This window comes from Nothoprocta perdicaria, unplaced genomic scaffold, assembly GCF_003342845.1.
Source record: "Nothoprocta perdicaria isolate Ctin4 unplaced genomic scaffold, notPer1 scaffold_88, whole genome shotgun sequence".
In the NCBI taxonomy this organism is placed as follows: domain Eukaryota; kingdom Metazoa; phylum Chordata; class Aves; order Tinamiformes; family Tinamidae; genus Nothoprocta; species Nothoprocta perdicaria.
Window position 1 is genome coordinate 1,302,515 of NW_020456176.1, and position 20,556 is coordinate 1,323,070.

The window sequence follows — 20,556 nt, forward strand, 5'->3', positions numbered from 1 at the left end:
TTCTCTATATTTTAGGCACTTTATTTATTTATCTGTGCACGTGCTGGTGGTTTCCAGAACTTTCTTGGAAGTGCAATTCAATAAAGCTCATCCCTCAGGTTTGGTTCCCTCTCCCCATCCCCAAACTGAACTCTCCCTCCCACCCACCCCCATCCACCTCCTTCAGTTTGGGATCTCTTTCATTCCTCATGTATTCCAACTGCTCCAAGATTGCTGCTCTTGAATGATCCTGAAAATAGGGAGCAGCTTCCTACCTGGCTACCCCTATCCTTCAGCCAGGGAGCCGCTCTTAACATTATTCATGTGTCTATTTAGCATCAGCACCTACCAGACATTTTGGCAGTTGTCTGGGGTAGTTTGGCCACCCCGTTCTTTGTGTTCAATATTTTCCTGGGCGGTTTATGTTATTAGCATTTGACTGTTCTCCATTGTGTGAAGTAAGGTGCCGAGATTATTTCTTTGTGCAAATTCCCAATCCCCGGCGATTTTGGTCTCTGCTGAAACAGGGAGCCCAACCTCCCTGTAGCCTCTAACTGTTGATTTGAAATGTAAGGAAAAAAAGAAAGAAAACAGAAAAAAGAAAGCCCCCCAAACAGAGGCAGATGTACAGAAGTGCCCAGGGCTCTCGAAGGCACTGTGGATAAACACAAGCACTTGGAGCTGCCCGATGTTCCGCTGAAAGCAGCCGCCCGAGCGAGGTGAATCACGGGCTCCACAGGCAGCGCGCTGCCCTGGCCTCTGCGTGTGGATTTGGTAGTAATCACAGCTGTGCTCGTACCCAGGCGTGCTCTCCTTAGAGCATGATTGGCTCAGGCAGCTTTTAAACCACCTATATGCTAACAAGCCTTGCTGCCAGGTTCCTAAGGGGTCCTGGCTGGGAAAAATTAAAACCAAACCTTAGACCCCTGTCAGGCTGGGAGGAAAATTATATTTTTGAACTAGGCTCCAGTGTGGACAGGAAATGACCCCTTCAGAAACTGCTTCTTTAAAAGCGAGCGGCGGTGCCTGAAGCTCTCCAGCGCCTGCCTCTCCCTCGCGGAGCCGCGCGCTGCTCTGTGCTGCTCTGCTCTGCTCTGCGCCGCGCGGCTCTGCGCCGCTGCCTCCCTCTCTCCCTGCCTCCCATGCTCGCTCCCTCCTTCCCCCCCTTCCCCGGCTCCTGCTATAGAGGGCTCCCACAGCACTTCCCAGCCAGTGTGCTCAGCCTGTATGTGTGTGTGTGTGCGTGCGGCGACTTTGCACTGTGAGCAACACACAGCCCATGTGCTCTGTATGGATGTTGGTGATACTCTGTGTAGCTTGATCCTCTGCACGCAGGCAAGATGTCCAGCACACCACATGACCCCTTCTATTCTTCTCCTTTTGGCCCATTCTATAGGAGACACACACCATACATGGTGCAACCAGAGTACCGAATATATGAGATGAACAAGAGGCTGCAGTCGCGTACAGAGGTAAGTCCCTCAGCCTTGTTTTACTGTGCATGGACTGTGCGAGGTTTCAGCCTGGATGCTGTCTGAAGCGTCCCATTAGGCAGTACAGTGTATGCAGGCATGAACCCTAATTAATTTAGGACTTTAATTGGGTAATCCCTCATTATGTTTCCATGCAGAGCAACTCTTGGAGTAGATACCAGCTTAGGCTGAAATCTCGAAATTACAGTACAGCACTTCAGGATTGATTGTAATGCTGCTCCGAGGAGCTTTCTCTGCCTCCCTGTGCTGTTTGCTGAGAATCTGTCCTGCTGGCATTTGTGGCTATAATGCTGCAAGCTCTTGCTGGAATATTTGCACAAAACTTGTTTGGAAATGCTATGGATTTAGCGGGGAGAGAGGAAGCATTATCTGGTTTTGTTTTGTGAACTCGTTAGCGTTGAAAATGAATGAGAACAGAAAACGGGAGCAGAGTTTTAAAAACTTACTCCTGGGCTGCACTTACAGAACACATGTTCAGAGCAACTGATAGAGGAATTGGTGTTTACGTTCAGAATGCTGCTGCCTTTGGCAAGAGAGATGATGAGGACCTGACTTTATGATGTAGCTGTCAAAAGTACCTAATAATGCAAAGTACATTCGCTGTGGGTTATGCTTTGTAGAATCTGTAACTGGTTTGTGCACGCTGCATTTTACATCAAGAGCAACTACCACAAAGAATATGCTAAGTGGGAAAGGGCAGTACTTTTGTCACTTAAAAAACGTCGTGGAGGCTGCGTCTTGCTATTTAAATGGTTAAAAAAAGCACACTTTGGGGGCTGTTGAAGTAGGGACTGCGTGGACTGGATCGGGCTGCGTTTCTGCCCATGTGCCTGTGTTTGTGCAGCAAACAGTCTTGGGGCTGCAATTTTGCGGAGTAGTTTCCTGGTAGTGCCCTGAAAACAGTTCACAAAGTATGAATCTTTCATAATTCATACCTTTGTGTAGAGGCAAATATCTGCTGCAGCAGCAGCATCACGCAGCGTGGTAAAGGATTTTCGCCTGATCTGTTTGTTCTATCGGAATTCTTCCAGAGAACATGAGGTTATCATAAAATAAAGCACACATGCCTGAATTGTCAGCTAAGCCATGGAGAATCTGTGACGTTTAATGTATATGATACAGCTAACAAGATGTGACCTGCTTTCTGATTGGTTAACTGCCAAAGGATAAGTGATTTTCTAACATTGTTATCAGTGCTGTCCTTTAAACACTTTTTCTTGAGGAGTTGCTAAATGCAGCGGGTTCTGCCTAGAACTTGAAGGCGCTCCTTGCCCCAGCGCCGTGGGAACTGCCCTCAGCTTTGCCCCAAGTTGCTGGCTGCTGGCGATCCCTGACACTTGGATAGAAAGAGGCCCTTGGTTTGGCTCTGTTTGGGTTTTGTTGCTGCCTGTTTGTCCACGCTTTGCAACTCTGCTCCTCACATTCCTGTACACTCTAGCGTAATAACTTCTAGACTTGGTCAAGTAACTGGAGGAAATATCTATCAGTAAGTGACTCCCTCAGTGTTCTATATAGAAGCTGCTCTGAAAAGCTATCAATGTCAATTTAGCCTTTTTTAAAATTCCTATTTTAATACTTTCTGTGTTATTTTAGTATTTGCAAGTGACTAGTTTCCGACTACAGCTCCTCTACAAATGTTACACTAGGAGAAGTTTTTGGTGGGCTTGCAGGGCAACTTTCCCCCATGCGTCACCGCGGGGCGCTGAGCTGCACCTCAGGGTGTTTAATTGCACTTTTTGCTGTACTTTTGACTTCTGGAGCAAAAAGGGAGAAGTGACCTTACTAGCACTGCTGTGGGTTTCTGCAGAATTTTGCTTTGACAGATAGTACCTGGTTAAGGAACACTTTTTTCCAGCATTTTTTTTTGCATTTGCTCAGAGTAGAGATACTTTTGCTGTGTGATCAGTCGTTGTTTACATTCTTGCTCTCTGTTTTTTAATTTCTGAGGTCTGCGCTGCAAGCGGCATTGCCTCATGAATTTTTTTGCTAGCTAGCTTTATGCCAGCTCCTTCATCCTGTGGTTAAAACACCTTCCTTAATAATAAAAGGAAAAAAAATATATAGTTTCCTGGGACTCTTAGAGTGACTAGATGTGGCCAGGCTGGGAAGAGTCAGGCTGGTCCTTGCCCAGGTTGGCAGTTTCACGTTAATTTGGCGTTTCCAGGCGTGTTGGTGACTGGTAGCTGGGCTTTCCGGAAGATGTGGGGCTGGCCCTGGCTTTCCTGAATCCAGACGGATCCAGCAGAGCTCTGGGTGCCATGGGGAGAACGTGCCTGTGCCTTGGGTGAGACAAGTTCAGTGGGACAACTTTTCTGGCGCTCTCTGGAATACCGTAGGTGCTGGTCTCCTGGTCTCGGGAGGAGGCTGCAGGCACACTGTGAGCCCCAGGGGGTACGGGAGCACAAGGAAAGCAGCTTAAGGGCCAGGGAATTACAAAGAAACTCTCCAAAAGATTGGGGGTAGTAAGCTGTCAGCTTCTGTTTGGATCTAGCTTCTGGAGGAAGCCACTGGCAAGTGAGGATGCTTTAAAAATGGGAAACAACAGCCCATATTCATTCCCCTATCCCAGACAAATACTTGGAAGGCCTTTGGGATCCAATTTATTTTTTTTCTAAAAAATGGGAATTTTCTTAATCACTTAGTGTCAGGTTCCCTGCTATTGATTGCAGTGGTTGAAGTTCCAAAGCAGAGCGAAATGAACGTAATGTAGTTTAGCTTTACAGAGGAGAGAGCCTGGACAGCAGCCTGTGTGTAACATCTACCAGTTCTTCATCCGCTGTCGGCAGCGCCCGGCTCCGCACTGGATCCATGGAGCTGCCAAGGAGCTTGCGGACAGGTCGGAGCGATCCCAAAGGCCATGGACTGGTTAAGACATCGACAGAGAATGAGCTCTTAAATACCCCTGCAGCAAAGCCCCAGGCAGCCTGAGGAGGTAGGAGGGTCCTTTGGGTGGCCCTGCACTTCAGGTCCCTCCGTGACCACCCCGTCGCTCCCACTGCGGTGGCAGCAGGGGATGTGCAGGAGTGAGAGCCTCTGTGGAGGCCGAGTGCCGCGCACGGAGTCCGGAGCCATAGACTAAGGCCATTTAGACACAGCCCCTATAACTTGGCTATTCCTGTTTTCTTCAGGAAGAAAAGGTAGTTATGGAAGTAAAGAATTAGCAGCTCTCACCCTTGCTAGACGTGCACACTTTTGCTCTCCGAACTTCTCAGAGCTTTCCGGGCTCCTCAGGCCCAGACCTTGCAGCTGCCTTTTGAAATTCAGGGTCAGGCCTAGGCGAAGAATTCCAATCACACCCTGGCCAGGGTGGGGGGTTTATGATGTAAGTGCTGGCAAAAATCCAGCACCTAGCTGATCCTTGTGTGCTCCAAAGTAAATGAGGGAGCCTGGGATAGCGGCTAGCACCCAGGGACACCTTCACTTCCTTGGAAGTTGTTCAAAGAAATCAGGTCTTGCAATGCCTTGTCTAAAAGGAAATTAAGACATGCTTTCTTAATAATACTCTGGGAGTGACTTGTGCCATTTTGTAAAACATCAACAAGCCTGATTTAGAGAGGCAAAATGAATATTTAAATGTTTGATAATTGCTGGCAGATAGAAATCTTGCTTACTCCTGACTAAGTTGTCAAACTCCTAACTAAGTTGACCAAACTTCCCGGTTAACTGAAACGTGGATGTTTCCTTGTTGTGACTATTGATATAAGGATTTCTTCACTGCTCGCTCAAATTTTAGTATTTTTGTATCTGTGATATTTTAAGAAAACAATCCTGTTGTGGCATCATCAGCAGTTCCTGAAGTTCTATTTGGCAAATACACAATATAAGTAAATGAGCTTAGATACTTTATCTCTCTGTTCTTCATAAACTCCGTGTGAGAAAAAAGCTGTTTTCCTCTTTGATGTTGCAAATCTTTTTTTTTTTGTTACGATTTTTAATCGTTTGAAGTTGCTTACACTTGCAAGGTGATTATTTCTCATGTATAATTACTTTTCACGAGCATTACAGTGTGCTTGCTGCAGAAAGATCATTCCAAGTTGCTGACAGTTTAAAGTTCGATGCATTACTTTACTGTCAATAATCAAAGGAATGTATCAAGCCTTTCACTTGTTTATGTAGTCCCCTATATTTTTAGAATTTATATTTATCATAGGAGATTAAATTCACCTGGATTTATATGCTTATCTGCAATACAAGAGGTCACCTTATGTTCAAAATGTGACTTTCCTTCTGGCTCAGAACGCAGACCTATAGGGATTGCTGGGGAAGATGTGGAATATTTGTATTAAAGGCAATCACCTTAATCAAATTATCTTAAACTCCTATTAAACTGTACAGTAGATTTCACAAAAGGAGACATTTCTTGATGAAAGAAAATTTAAAGAAAATTAAGAGGAAAATAAAAGGGGATGTTATGATTATTGAAAAGCTACTAAATGAAGTGGAAGCTTACACAGACATTCTCACTCAACCAAATACTGAAAGCAAAGCAAATCAAAGCAGAACAAAATTTCTACAATTAAATGCAAGTCTCCTATTTTGCTTCCTCACGTTGCAATCTGATGAAATAACCTTTCTTTTTCTTCTTCCTGATGCATTTTTAATATGTTAGTCATAAAAAGCTATGTTGTGACATCACGTTTGTTCACATAGCAACTTAGTAGCACAAACAGATCACTGATACTGTATACATAAGCCTGAGTTTGCCCTCTGAGTTTGTTTTGTTGAGAAGAAAACAAAACTACTTTGAAACAGAAGTTTATGTGAAGAAATATTCTTTATCCTCAAATATACTAATAACTAACAATTCTCGGAAGGCGAATGAAGTGTTCTAAAAGGTTATTTTTAAAACCATAAGTTGCTGAAATGAAAAAGGTCAGTTTTAAAAGAAAACCCTTGGTTATGTTGTGGCAGACATTGACTTCAGCATGATTCCAAGGCTCCTTTTACTGATTGTCTTTTACTTCATACAGTTTTTTTCATCCCTTTAAAAAAATCAGTTGCAGCTGTTTTCAATTAAAATTGTTACAAACTAACAATTCTTATGAGTCTGGGGAAAAAAAAAAAAAAGAAAAAGAAAAAAAGACTCTACTTCCTTTCCATGCTGATCCCTAGCTTAGGATCAGGGATGTCTTGCTGCTTGTTTTTTCCTGCAGTTATAATATGGGATATGAACTGCCTGCTTTGGAGGGCCAGGGCTGGCCGGGGGCAGCGGGAGGGTCCGTGTGAGAGGACGGGAATGTGTCTGTGTCTCCTCTCTACCTTGCTCAGATCCCACAGAGGGCCCTTTCCCCCCTTGTTTCGCTTTCTCCTTCTTTCCTTTTAAAGTGTAAATCCACTTTAAGAAAAAAACTTGAGCTCAGTCCTTCTCTGATGTAAACAAGATTTACCAGGCAGCTCCAGCCTCAGAAATAGAAGCCGCTGGACGGTGAGAAGGAGCAAGACAGGGATCAGAGCGAGGAGCTGATCCTGCACTCTTGTTTCAGCCGGAGCTTTGCCTGCAAGATCAGATTGGGAATAAAAAAAGATTTGTTTTGGGGCGAGGCGCTTCCTTGTCTGCAGGAGCAGCGCCTGGGTGGGTGGCCGAGCGCGCTGCGGGGTCTGCAGCCGGAGCCGTCGCCTCGGCAGCTTTTCCTCCTTGCAGCGTGTTTGCCAGGGCTTGCGTGTGTGCAGTGAACAGGCCTTGCAGCTGCGCTCGGGCTGGGCTCCTCCCGGGCAGGACTTGCTTTCCTGCGCTGGCCAGTGCAAACAGAGACGGATCCTCCTGCCTGCTGGGTCCTCTCTGAGATGTCCCCTGCCTCGGAGCGGTGGCCGCAGCATGGACAAGGTAGCCCCAGAGTGACTGGCGCTTGATGGTCTCCAGGACAGGCCTTGGTAGAACAGGCTTCTTGGCCAGAGCTCAGTGGGTTTGGGGCGAGTAAAAAGTCTCCAGCTGCGAAACAGGCTCATGAGGACTCAGCTGAGAGCGTCTGTGGGGGCAGGGGGTTCTGCACGAGCAGACTGGCCGCTCTGGGAGGCTTTTGCTGCTGCCCTAAGCACTGCCAGGAGGCCACATTCCTGAGGAGCCTCCTGGCTGTTCCCGTCACCTTCATACGCGCTGGAAGCGTGAGGCTTGAGCAGGGCTAATGAAGGGCTTCAGGAATGGCTCGGGACAAGTACATTCAAAATGTAGGCATCAGGTGAGACTGCTACTCTAAGGAAAGTCTTCCTGACGTCAGCAGGAGCATCCCGGTAGATGCCAGGGTGGATTCCCAAGCTCACAAGTGCCACAGTGAAGCTGTAACTTGGTGCAGGTTCCCAACCCACTTCAGCTCTGCTGCCTGCAAGCTCGGGAGCTCTCTTTCCACACAACTGATAAATCAGAGCATGGCTGTGATATCTAGCACTTGGGATCTGAATACCTGGGAGTATGTGTGCTTCCAAATTCCAAGCCGCAGTTCGCTTGCCAAGTGCAGTTAGCTGAGCAGAAATTAATTCAAATCTGCCCGTACCATATGTGTGTGTGCATGTAGAAAGGGAAGGGGGGAAGCTAATCTCTTGATACAGTTTTGTGATCAGACACCCACGTCCAGTTCAGATCCAGATCCAATCTCTGTCCTGATCCCATCCCTTACACAGCTGCGGAGCACAGCAAGGAGCGCTGGGGCCATTGGATGACCTTATCTGTTGCACTCTGAGGGCAAAGGAAACATGGTCTGTGTATAAAACTGCTGATATTTGGAAAGCCTTTATTAGGGCAGATCCAGGATGAGACTTAATTACAGATCTGTCATGCTCATTGTTCAAAAATTAAATATATGTGAGAAGCTTCTTTTGAGTATTTCTGTATGTGGTCCTCTATCACCTGTGCAATGGACTCCTTTTTTAATTATTTTTTCAAACACAATTTTTGGATTATTTCCTAAAGTAGCAAAGCATTTTTTTTCAGGTACAACCTGACTGAGAGAAATGCAGCTTTTAATATATTGCATACCTATAATATTTCATGTACTGTGTCGTGCTTCTTGATCCAGTTGTGTAGTTTTGCTTCAGCCATTAGCAGAACCTTGTGTCAGCAAAAAGCCTCACCGTCTGTCTTAGAGCGGGATGCAGGAAGATTTCTGAAACACTAGTAGCCAAATTATACAAATCTATGTGTCTATATAAACCTATATATACAAATCTATATCTATATGATCTGAGGAAGAAACCCAGCAGCACCCCTAGTGCAGCCATTGCCTTCTGCTAGAGCAGGGAGTGTCCTCCAGCTTAGCTGAGCCTGGCAAGGCAGGAACCTGCTCCACCAGGGTGGTATTTAGTTGAGCAAGGAGAGTGTGAAGTGACCTGTAACGGGCCTGCTCTGCTTTCCCTGTGTGCTCTTTGGGAAGTCTCACGTGTGATGTGGATAAAGCAGTGGGGTAAGGACTGCCAGGGCCCCTTTCCCTCTGCCCCCCACGTTCTGGTAGGTACTGGCGTTTTTCATGAGTGTCACCATCTTCTTTTGCACTTCCAGTATTTCCACACTGCTCCGTTCCACATCACAGCCCTGTTACTGTGACGAGAGAACACCACAGAGTAAAAGAATCACCGTGAGGTGATTAATTACCCAAGAGCAATGAAAATTCCTCCAGGTGAGGGTGTTCGGAGCCCTACAGGAGCCTCCTTCCTTTTGGTACTTAGCCAGCATTTCTCCACTCCTCTTTTTTACCATAGCAAGATGCTAAAAACCAGGATACGGAATCTATACGTGCGTGTGCAACCCACCCACCTGCTCTGGTGCAGGAAGGCAGTACCGCAGCTCCGTCGCTTCCACCCAGATTTCATCACCAGGGGATCAGTTAACCCTTAGGGTAATTAGGTAATAATGTTGTTGATGTGATTTGAAGTATCATTTCAAGCAATTAGAAGTTCAGATATAATGTGTGGTAATTATGTATTATATAGTGCATCTACCTGCTCTGCAGAGCAAAATCTGCCATCTGCTGTGTGGGCAGCGTGGTGCTTTGCAGGGCCGGGGGCGTCGGAGGAGCTCCCGCATCCCGGGCAGCGGCCCTGCGCATCCCGGCCTGTGTCAGCGGGAGCGAGGGGGCACGGAGCACCCATGGTCCATGCACGTGCGGCAGATCCCCCAGGCAGAGTCTCCCTGAATATCCGCCCGAGGATAAAAGTGCCTGCGCCCTGGCTGTGCTCCCGCGCCTCGCGAGGTTCCCTCCCGGGAGCGTTGCATCAGTGAGGTTTTATTCTCCGAAGGAGCTGAAGAACAGACAGTTCAGTTCGCTCAGCGTTGGGAAGGAAGCGGCTCAGCTACGTGGGGTGAGCTGAGAGGCTGGGGTTCCCGCCTGGAGTTTCCCAAGCTGCCAGGGCAGAGCGGCGGCTCCCAGATATTCCATGCTGGGAACTCACCGTGTGCACCCGGAGCCCATTAGCGGCAGCGACCGGTGGCAGCGGGAGAGCTGCGGGTCAGTGAAACAGTGAATAGGACACACTGCGACACACTTGTGTGTTTTCCCGTGGGACAGGGCACTGCGTGCCATGCAGAGCCTTCAGATGACTGCAACAAGAAGGGAATTGTGGAAAAAAAATGCCAGGTGGAATTTCTTGCTTTTTAGGCTCTGGCTTTGGTTCAGATCTGTGCTCGTGCAGTCAGGGATGAGGAGCAGTAATGCACAATACATTACCAGTCACAGCTTATATTCTTCATAGAACATTGCATCCTTACAGCAAGCTGCCCGTTATAAAGGCTGAGCAAAAATGTGTCCTTAATTTGAATAATTAATGCATTCAAATAAATTGCTCTTAATTCCTCACAAGTCCAAGTAGAGAGAAGTGGAACTCATAACATGATGTGAATGACGAGCTCAGCTCCTTTCGGTGTCTCTTAGCACCTGTCAGGGTGAATGGAGCCAGGAGAGAAGACGGGCCGGGACGCGCGGAGCCCACGCGCGGCTCCTCGGAGGCAGCGCTCGGCAGCTCGAGGGCAGCCGGGGCCCCGCGTGGTGCCCGGCCGGGCTCCTTCCTCCCCGCGTGTCCGGACGGACAAGGACGCTGCTGCTCGAGCCGCTGGGACACCTTGCGGCTTAGGAAGCAACGTGAGGCTGTGTTGGAAAATCACCAGGTGAAATCCAGGGGCTTGTGCATGTTGGCAAACACCCTCTCGTACAACACCAGCAGGAATCTCCCAGCTGGATTAGCTTCCTACGTACGTATACTTTTAGCTGTATGTCCACAGCTACATTACGCAGCGCTGTGCGGTTCCCTATAGTATGTACTTTACTGCTGTGTGTTACAAGACGGGACACCACTTCATTAAGTCTGACCTGCTGCTCTTATCTCTAGTGCTCTGGTGTTTGTTCATCATTCAGATTACAGAGAGAGCCGCTGCTTTGGCTGCCACACAGAGCAAATATTTTATTTGTTTGCAACCATTAATTTTGCTAACCAGAAAAAAAAAATGTGTGCAGGGAGGAAAGTACATATTGGTGCTGAGGATGTTTAAACAGTAGCAGAGTTAAATTAAAATAACTAAAATACAGTAAGTTTTTGGCATTGGGCATGCCACTCTGTAAGCCCCTGAAATTGAGGTTAAATAGAGCAGAGTGCTCAGCTGTGGGCAGTTCACTGAGCGTTTGCCTTGCAGCAAAGCCTTGTTTTTGTGAGCAACCCTCAGGAACTGTAAAATCGGGCAGTGCATCGAGCCCAGGTGAAGTCTGTATCCACAAAGGCTCATCTTGGTCCTGGTGCCCACATGTTACGTCTTCAAACCCACACTTCCACATTTCCATTCATGTTGATCCTGAGTGTTTGAGAGCAGTTTCCTATAAAGCCACACACTGCATCCCACAGCCCTTTCCCTCACCTGGGGCCTGCAAAGCACTTGGCAACACCTGGGCCGGCATGGTGCTTTGCTGTGAACACCACCACTGCCCTGTTACGTGAGCTCCCTCCTTTGCTGCTCTGCGTCCCGCAGCTCCCCTACTTCTAGGTGGGTCACAGTGTTCCCACTTAAAGGTGGGATGTGGATGCACCTGCCCAAACTTGCCTTTGACTAGCGGCTGTCGGAGGCCACGAGCAGCGCAGGGCTCAGTGCACGCAGTCTGTCTCGTGGGCCAGGTAGCTGCTTGGGCCTTTGCTCAGTGCTCATGAAGTGGGGTGGCTGCTGATGCTCATCCCCAGTGCAGTCCTCGTGATGTCCCCTGCAGGTCTCGGGGCAGGGACCATCTCTTCTGTCCTGGTCCAGCTGGTCTGGCGCGGTGCTCCCTATCCACTGCTCATTTTCCCCACTGTTTTCCCCACATAATTAGCAGAAAGCTAAAAGTAGCTAGCAGTACTTAAAATACTTCCAAAACCAAATGCAAATATACCACTTTCATCTTGATTTCACAAATCAAAATGCTTTAATTGATATTACATATATTTATGCACTACAAATGATTTCCTGACTAGAAAGCATGATAATATAGTAGGTTCTTGGAAGATGACTGTTAATGTTCTTAACACATCTCGTTACTTCTCAAACAACTCCGCAAACGCGTGCGAGCCTGCTGGCTTTGCCAAGAAGGCACAGATAGGTTTTATTTTGCTGGTTGATTTAAGCATCTGATATTGCTATTAAAACTAGTGCTTTTTTTAGTGTGATTCTTCATACAAAGAAGCTCCTTCCAAGTCCATTTTCTCTTAACAGTGGAAGGCCTAACCTACCTTTGGTTCCTCAGGAAAAGTGTGTTCTCCTGCATAGGAAGTGGTCTATATGTATCCTACTTCGTGAGCAGTTTGGGAGGGAATATTGTAAAGCCTTTTAACGACTAAGTTCTAAGGTAGAGATGAACCAGAGAGGTTGTTCTGGCGAAGAAAGGCAACACTTACTCTTTTTTCTTTTATTGTTTGCACTCTGCTGATTTAATTAGCCAGCGAGAACAGACCCACTTTGAATATTAAGAAGACAAAATCAGCCCCCCTTCCCCCATCCTCACATCTGTTGCCTTTTGGAAGCTACACTCAGCACCAAAACTACCCAGTGTCGAATGAATTGTGCTCTTTAGCAGGCATTACCTGTATTCACTTGCAAATAAAGGAATAATTCTCAATATTTTATTCTGGTTCTGAGGGAAAGGGGCTGTTTGAGTTGTCCCTTTGAAAGGGAGCGGGCTACGCTGAGCAGAACTGGAATGTTTTTGGTGAAGGTAGCCACGGTCTTCATACATTTCTGTAGGGTGATCAAAGAGCAATATCTTAACAATTACCATATTATGGGAGCTTAGACTGTTCCTGGGGCATTTCATGTTGTAAAGAGCGGAGTCCTGGGCCAGGACAGCCCTGGCCTGTGCTCCGCGGATCCGATGGACGCTGCTCCCGGCACTCGGCTCACACAACTCCGGGGTGCTCCTCGTAGTCAGGGCCCTTCCTCCTTCGGGACCGTTTGTGCTCTTAGTTCCCCAGAGTCCCCTTAGTTTTGCCTAGTGTGGCATTTTAAGATCAGCATCAAAAAGGCTGGGTTCTGCAGTGATTTTTCCCCCTACTTCCATGGCAGCCTAGTAGACACTTTAATGAAGTATTTTTTCTCTTAAGAGGAGAGTAACCTACTAATGTTGCTAAAGGCGACTCCTTACAGACACAATTACCTCTATGATTTTCAAGATTATTATTTGGAAGCATGCAAAGCTATTAGGAGCAGGGGATAAACCCACCTGCTGTGCAAACCTGGTTGGAGCCTCGCTGAGCACAGACCTGAGTGGGACTAGGAGAGCTGACCAGGACCTGGAAATGGAGAGCTCAGCCCAGAGCCATTCCCTTCCGTAGGGATTGACGGCCCATGGCCGCATGCTGGCCAACAACCCACCCTTTTCCAGATATTCCAGATATTAATGCTTGCAACTCCGTCACTGCAGCTCCTCTTCCCATGCAAAGTTTTCCTGTTTACGCCAGTGAGAGGAATGTCCACTCCTGCATCTGAAGCCCCTGGAGGAAAGTCACTGGGGCACCTGCTGGCAGACACCTCATCTCAGCCAGGCCTCGTTCAGCAACCTGAGTGTTGGGACCTGCCCTTTCTAATGGGCCTTCAGGTGACAGTTCCCAGGGACTAATTTGAGACACCTTCAAAGGACTCGAAGGGCACGCTCAGCTTTGTACCCGCGGTGCCCGTGGTTGGCTCTGTGATCAAGCTGCATGTTCGGGGCTTAGATGGTGTTTGCACATATCGTTTCCCAAATGCCAGAGGCGTGATAGGAAGCCCGGCCACGGAGAGCGGCTTGCGCTCCAGCCGTAGCGCCTTGCACAGCGAGCAGCAGGGAGCGGGGAAGCTTCTCTAAATCACAAGTTTAGCTGGAGAGAAATATATGGCACATAAATAAATTAGTGAAATAATAGTCAGCCCTGTGAAGCGAGCGGCATGAAGTAAATCATTCTGCTGAGTTTATCCAGGCCCGCGCTGGTAGCGGCTCGCAAGCCCGTGCTCTGGGCTGCCACAGCAGATACGGATTTCACAAAATTTGCTACCAGATTTATTTTTAGTTGGCTTGGGTTTAGTACCGATCCAAGGCAGTGCTGGCCATTCACAGCTAATGCTTCTCGGCATCCTTCTCCGGCAGCCGCTGGCTCCTCCTGCCTTCCCGGGCAGGGCAGCGGTGATGGTATGAAATTCCTCCCTGGAAGAGGTGGTGCAGGCAGCACCCGGCAGCCCTGCGGGCCGGGAGCCTCCCGCCGTTTCTGCGACATCGCCGCGTGGATCCGGGTGGGATCCGGGCCCTTCCAGGCCTGCCCCTCCCAGGTGCTGCCCCTGGGTGCCCGCGGGGCTCTCCCAAGGGAGACGGAGCCGCCGCGGCGCCGGTTCCTCGGAGCGCCCGGAGCCGGGGCTCGGCTGCCGGCTGCCGCCGCGGCCGCTTTTACAGTTGTGCTCACTAAAGAGCCTGTGATTTGTTTGGTGCCCCAAACTGCAGTCTGCTGCTTTAATAAGTGAAGAATGCGTGCAGCTCGCAGACCTCCGTCCTGCCGAAATAAAAGGTGCATTTTTCACCAAGGTCAAGAGCACAAGCATGTTACGCCCGGTATTTAAAGGATAGACTGTTCAGTTCATTATGTGTATGAATCTTTAAAGTTCTAAGAGAGGGAGAAATAATTCTATGTACAAGGTTTTAACAAATGTCACTGCCTGTTTCACATTCAGTTGCATTTAAAACCACTGGGTGCATCTCAGGCTATAAAATAACCTCACAAAATTATGTCCGCTTGTACTCTTGGATTTCTTCCTTGCATCTACTTTATGATTTATTTATTTTTGAGAAATTGCATTTGAATTTCCCAAACTTCTAAGGCTTTTTCAGCCTCAATTTGACCACGGATCTTGAAAAATCATCTACATCAGCACCACCTCAATCATCAACAAGGGCTGGAGGAAATTAAACATCTGGGATCTATTAAGATTTTTATTTATGCTTTTAAATATTGAAATGTGTATTGCTACTTGCCTATTATGCTTTGAGCATGAATCCATTAAGGAAAGCTCTCACAACACAGTTGCATGGTAAAGTGATTTGGGCTAGAAAGCCAGGACACAAGCATATAATTGTTGAGGAATCACAAAAAAAAAGTAGGTGACTGTGTTGAATGTTGATTTGGGTCACACCAGAAATTACCAGATTGTTCCCAAAGATGCGAAGCCCTCAAATTCTCTTGTGCCTTCTCACTGAAAAGGCTTCGCTCTCGGTGCATTTATCTGCTTTCTACAGGCTGTGCCTTTGAGGTGAGACCTTGTTGCAGCTCTCAGCCTTCAGCAAGAGAGTGGCGGACTCAAATTTTCTCATTACCACATTTCACACTTTCAAGCAATCCCCTACTTCTTCTCTGAGCAAAAGACAAGGATATATTTTTTTGTTCTGTTTTGTTTTCTTTTTGCCTTGTTATCACAGATTATTTTTGCAGGAAGGAACTATATTGTTAGGCCAGAACCCAGGTCTCCACAGCAGTCTGCAGCGTTTCCTGCGGCAGTGCCAGCAGCTGACACAGCCCTGCTCATTCCCTCTCCTCTCTGCCTGCCCCGGGACGGCGGGAGCGATGGCTCAGCTTGGATAGAGGTGCCCGGCAGCTTGTGAACACACTGTGTATGAGCCCAAGAGCTCTGGGGAACGGGGAGTGCTGTCACTGGAGGAAGTCAGTGGGGAAGGCTCTGAAGGAGGGTGCTCTGGGTTGCCCCCCGGCTCAGCCTGGCACACAAAATTCCAAGAAGGCACCCGAACGATGTGGTGATTGTGCTCGGGGCTGCATTTTCCTCACTGCAGGCTCTTCCTGTACTTTCCTAACACTTCTCTCTCTTGCGCCTCTTTAAGCTAATAAATTTAAAAATTTATAAAATAAAGAATAGCCTAGGCTGTCCTGATAACACTTACAGACACCTCTTAGGAGAAGAGAAGACCCTCGATGAGTTCAGAGCTGTAGGAGCCAATTGCCAACCTCCATCCAAGGGCATGGAATGAACCAAGACTGCCCATCCACAGACACCACAGCACCAGCACCTGGGATAATCAGTCAGCACCTGGGATTTTCAGCAGCAAATACAAAAGCTGTAGCAATGTCTCAGTTATCTCTCAGTAAGTAACTATCTCCTAGGAACTATTTTCCCTAGGACCAGTCACTAGAGGGGGGTGAGATCTTGTAGATTAACCTAAAGCATCACAAGCGTTTTGGTAAGCGATTGTAAATCCGATTTATGGCGACTGGTGGGGAGAGGAGCTCAAGGCCGGGTAGCAGTGCCTTGGCTGAGGCTGAGTTCCTTCCCTCTCACAGAAAGGCCCTTGTACAGTGTATTCAGAATTGTGGAAATGCTGATTTTACTGGAGGGTCTGAACACAACATCTGGAAAGAATTAATTGGAAAGCATGGCATCTGGGGAGGAAGTGGAATTAAAAAGGATGCATGCTCACAGATAGCTGAGGCATTCAATGTATGCTTTCCACACTGAATTTTACCAAAGTTCTCCATTTTTCACTTTTGGATTTGGTAAAGTAGGAGACTAATACCTCAAAGCTTTAAATTAGCTTTAGAAAGGAGAGGAAGGAGCTTTCAGGAATGACTTGTGCTAAATCCAGCATTCTTTGATTGACCATAATCAGAATGATAGGTTTAAATATCATTTTTGTAGAGACACTGGTAAGCAGAAGGTACAGGGCCAGTGGGAGGGATTGCTGAGGCAGTTTGCAGCGTCGTTCAAATGACATTTTGAATTTTTGTGATCTGATGTAGAAGTTCAAGATTGATATCCTGTAATGAAGACAATTTCCTCAGTTAACTTCTATTACCTTGATGAACTACTTTAAAGCTTGCCAAGGATGTATCTAAAACCGCATTCTGAGGTAATAAGTCAGTGAAACACTATTATATCAAAATATCAACAGATGTTCACTAGATTACAAAGACTTGACTATGCTTCGGAATTTTCCTTTGGATGTGGTCAAAAAATACACCTGAAAATGTTAAACATGTCAGCATAAAAACTTCAGCACCAATGATTTTAGTTCAAGTTTCACCCAGAACCTCTACTGCTGATAGAGAGAACTGCAGCGAATCCTGGTGATTCCACAGATAATCATCATCCAAGTAATGTAGCAGGTAAGGATTTTTGCCAGATTAAATTGGCATTTCACACCCATTTGGTGAGATGGACCAAGATCTAATAGCTGAGGACCTAAACTTTGTTGTGAATGAAGAAGAACACTGAAAAATCTTAGGGATTTCTAGCATGGAAATTGTGCCAAACCTGCTCGCTGAAGGGCCGGTCCTAGCGCTCTTACTGAGCGCTTTCCAAATCCCTTATTGCCACTGAGGAGTGGTGGGATAGGCAGCTTATTACAAGAGACTACATCCTTCTATGCAGATTTAATGCATTTGGCAGGGGTATCATGATAAATGGTCAGGCTGAGTTGGCTTGTGATGTATCTCGCATCTTCGCAGAACAGATGAGTGTTTTACAGGAGTAGCCCCTTGAGGTCTCAAGTCCTTAGAAGTCCGTGGCAGCTGGTGACGTCCTCAGCGCGCAGAGCTTGCTGTGAAGCTCCCCCATACAGCACCTGCAGTTAGCAACGGAGGTTCTGCCAGTTCTCTTGCTTTTCTGCCCTCTCCCCTTCATCCTAAACTTGTGTCCACAAGTGGTTTCTCACATTGGGAAGCCCCAGGACATCCTTACAGAGCACATCGGAGCTCCTCTCCCACTCCCGTCGTGTCTTTCCCTGTAAAGCTGTTCTTCCATTAGGCATCTTGCATATTTTAAGTGCAGTTGTTCACAACAGGAAAACATAAAAGAGAACAAATGTCTTAGAACAGCCTATCTATCATTCATACTCTGTGTTCAGTTTCTGGATAAATCCTTGGAGCCAACATCAACACTAGCATCCTGTTAACTAATTCATTTAACTATAATCAATTACCAATATTAATTAGGCCACTTTCTCTTTTGATTAGTCATAAGGAAGGTTAAATTCTAATGCAGCTGTAGAGAGTCTCTGGGAACTTACAAAATCAGGAAAGATTGCAAAGCTTTTGGAAAATATAAAGTAATTTATGAAATACAGTCAATTAAATATAAAGGCTTAAAATAATTAGAGATCTGAAAAAAAATGCTTTTTTTTTTTCAGATCCAATTAGTATTTCTGATCTTTCTTCAGCTCCCTTTGATTTATTTAGCTGGGCACTGTCTTTTCTTCTGAAATCAAGTGCACAATTTGGACTGTGTTTTTTATACCTCACATGTTCCTTTTATATGTTCATATTTTAGAATCTCTCTTCTGAAGTATTTCTGCTACCTTCTTCACTGTACTTCATCTTAAATTTTTATTGATACTATTTAGCTAGTTATGCAAAAACTTGTGCCTTTAGGATTATTTTTGGCAATTCTTCCCTCTAAAGTGTAACTCGGTAACTTGATTCTTTTAAAATCTTTTAAACCTCTGTATTTGTAAAGGTTTATCGATCATGGCTTAGTGATTTCTATTAAAACTTTCACCAAAGTCATGCTTTAATATATCAGGTCAGAACTTCTATAATTCCCGAGCAGTCCCTCATTCTGCTACACGCAGCGTGTAGCTAAGCCTGGCTTCTGTTATGGTTAAGACCTAATCATTTCTGTTTGCATAACGCTTCCTTTTATTGTTTGAACCATCCTCAAAGATTTTTTTTTCCTCTTAAACACATACGATACCCATCTAACCATACTGTAATACCAAGCTGCTTTAAAAGTGAAGAGGGCCAAGGAGCTTTTTATTCTCGAGGTCTGACAGGAGGAAAATTAGGAGAAATCATTAACTTCTGTGATCAATTCAGCTTAGAAATTCTTTGCTTTTGAGGCTGTACTTTCAGCCTTCAGTGGAGGATGACACCCAGCTGCTCCCTGGGAATGCAGGGATTTTTGAGAGCTCAGTTACTATGTTTTGAAGGCACATTAGTTGTCTTCATCCAGGTATGAGCTAGGTGCTTGCTGTTATGATTTGCAAAACTTTAGTTTCACAAGACATAGAATCATAGAATCATAGAATGCCGAAGGTTGGAAGGGACCTCAGAGGTCATCGAGTCCAACCCCCCTGCTCACGCAGGGTCACCTAGAGCACGTGGCACAGGGCTGCGTCCAAGCGGGTTTTAAAGATCTCCAAAGAAGGAGACTCCACAACATGGTGGTTGTAGAGAAATGACTGAAAAACTGCACTACAAGCCTGACTCTTCTGCCTGTGAAGTAGAAAGGGCTTCTAAAGACCTGTAAAACTGTGTTAAAATTCTGTTAATGAGTTGAAGAGGAAACTCTGGTGACTTTTCTGTTTCTGTGGCACCAGCAACACATTGTTTCTGGTTATTGCTCTGCTCTTCTGTGTCGGGATGATTTATAGAATCATGGAAACGTTTGGAACGATTATGTATTTACTAGAGTTCATTTGTAGAGCAAAGAGTAGGGATTTTTTTTGCCTTCAGAATGGAAACAACACTACCAAAATGACAGATACAATCTTTTCTTTAAATAAAAAACCTCCAATATTTTCCTATCTATTTGACCTTTTGCAGTATACATCTGCAAGGACTATGAAAAGATGTCTTTCCCTTCCACAAATAATTCCTTGCAGGTCTCATGCAGATCCAATAAAAACTTTAATAATTAGATATCTTGTAGTGTATATTAATAAACGATGTTATTGTATGCAAACTTAGATTAGGCCTAACTGTTCCTAATGGAAATGTCACCTTTACATTTCTTCCTCCAGGAAACTTCTCATCCATCTAAACCATTTGTACATGCATGTAAAATAATAAATGGTTAACCTCTTACTGCCCATTCTGTGAGTGCAGGTGTTTTTGGAGGCAGAATATGAGACTTACCTTGGGCATTTCAGACTTTTCTGAAATTTTGACCCGTGACAAGGGAGGCTGAACCTGAGTCTCTGAGTTGCTTTAATTTACCACAGTTCATATTAAGGCCTAATAGACAAGACCATCAGAGGCAATTTGACCATGAGCAGAAGACCCAGTTGTCAACATCTGCCCTGGATTCCAAGCTGGCTGTGAAGAGCTGGCCTAGCTCTCTGCTCCTGTCCCTTCTCCTAGGAGCCACGCTGCCCGTTTCATTTGGGAGCAGCACGACTCTCTCATCCTGCTTCCAGACCCAGAAGTCATCACCCCCGAGCCCTGATCTGTCCTGTGTTACTGATACTGAGCTGCATTTTGCCTGGTGAACTTCAGAGAGGCAAAACATTCAGCACCGGATCATTTCCTAGGCTTTCCCTAGCAGCACCCAGAAGGCAATATGGCCACAAATCTAAATTTTCCAACACTTATTGATGTTAATTTTGTGTATATATATATCTATGTATATATATATAAATACTAGCAAAATAGGAAACTTTGCTCAGTTTTATTCGGAAAATCATCTCTATCCATGTTGCAAGTGAATATCCAGTACAGCGGCATCAGTCAAGAATTCTGTGTGAACAGAATGTCCTCAATAGTCCTACATCCGTTGCAAACATCGTGAATCATAACCCAAATCTCTTATCTAGGGCACCTTTTGACTTTGCTTATGAGTGGATTGCTATCTAGTGATCCAGTGATCTTTGGAGAAGAAAAGCTGCTTAACTGTGGAGAG

The 20,556-nt window shown here is 46.1% G+C and overlaps 1 protein-coding gene across 6 annotated transcripts in view; it reads left to right on the plus strand.

Annotated features, from left to right (window-relative positions):
• The first annotated feature begins 1,163 nt into the window (after positions 1-1,163).
• The window catches only part of LDB2 (LIM domain binding 2), a 189,904-nt gene continuing 170,511 nt past the window's right edge, over positions 1,164-20,556 (plus strand). For all 6 annotated transcript variants that reach the window (XM_026052396.1, XM_026052400.1, XM_026052398.1 and 3 more), the window contains exon 1: positions 1,164-1,451. In XM_026052396.1, the coding sequence (XP_025908181.1) occupies positions 1,320-1,451 (132 nt within the window). In that variant the 5' untranslated portion in view covers positions 1,164-1,319. The remainder of the gene's footprint in view (positions 1,452-20,556) is intronic.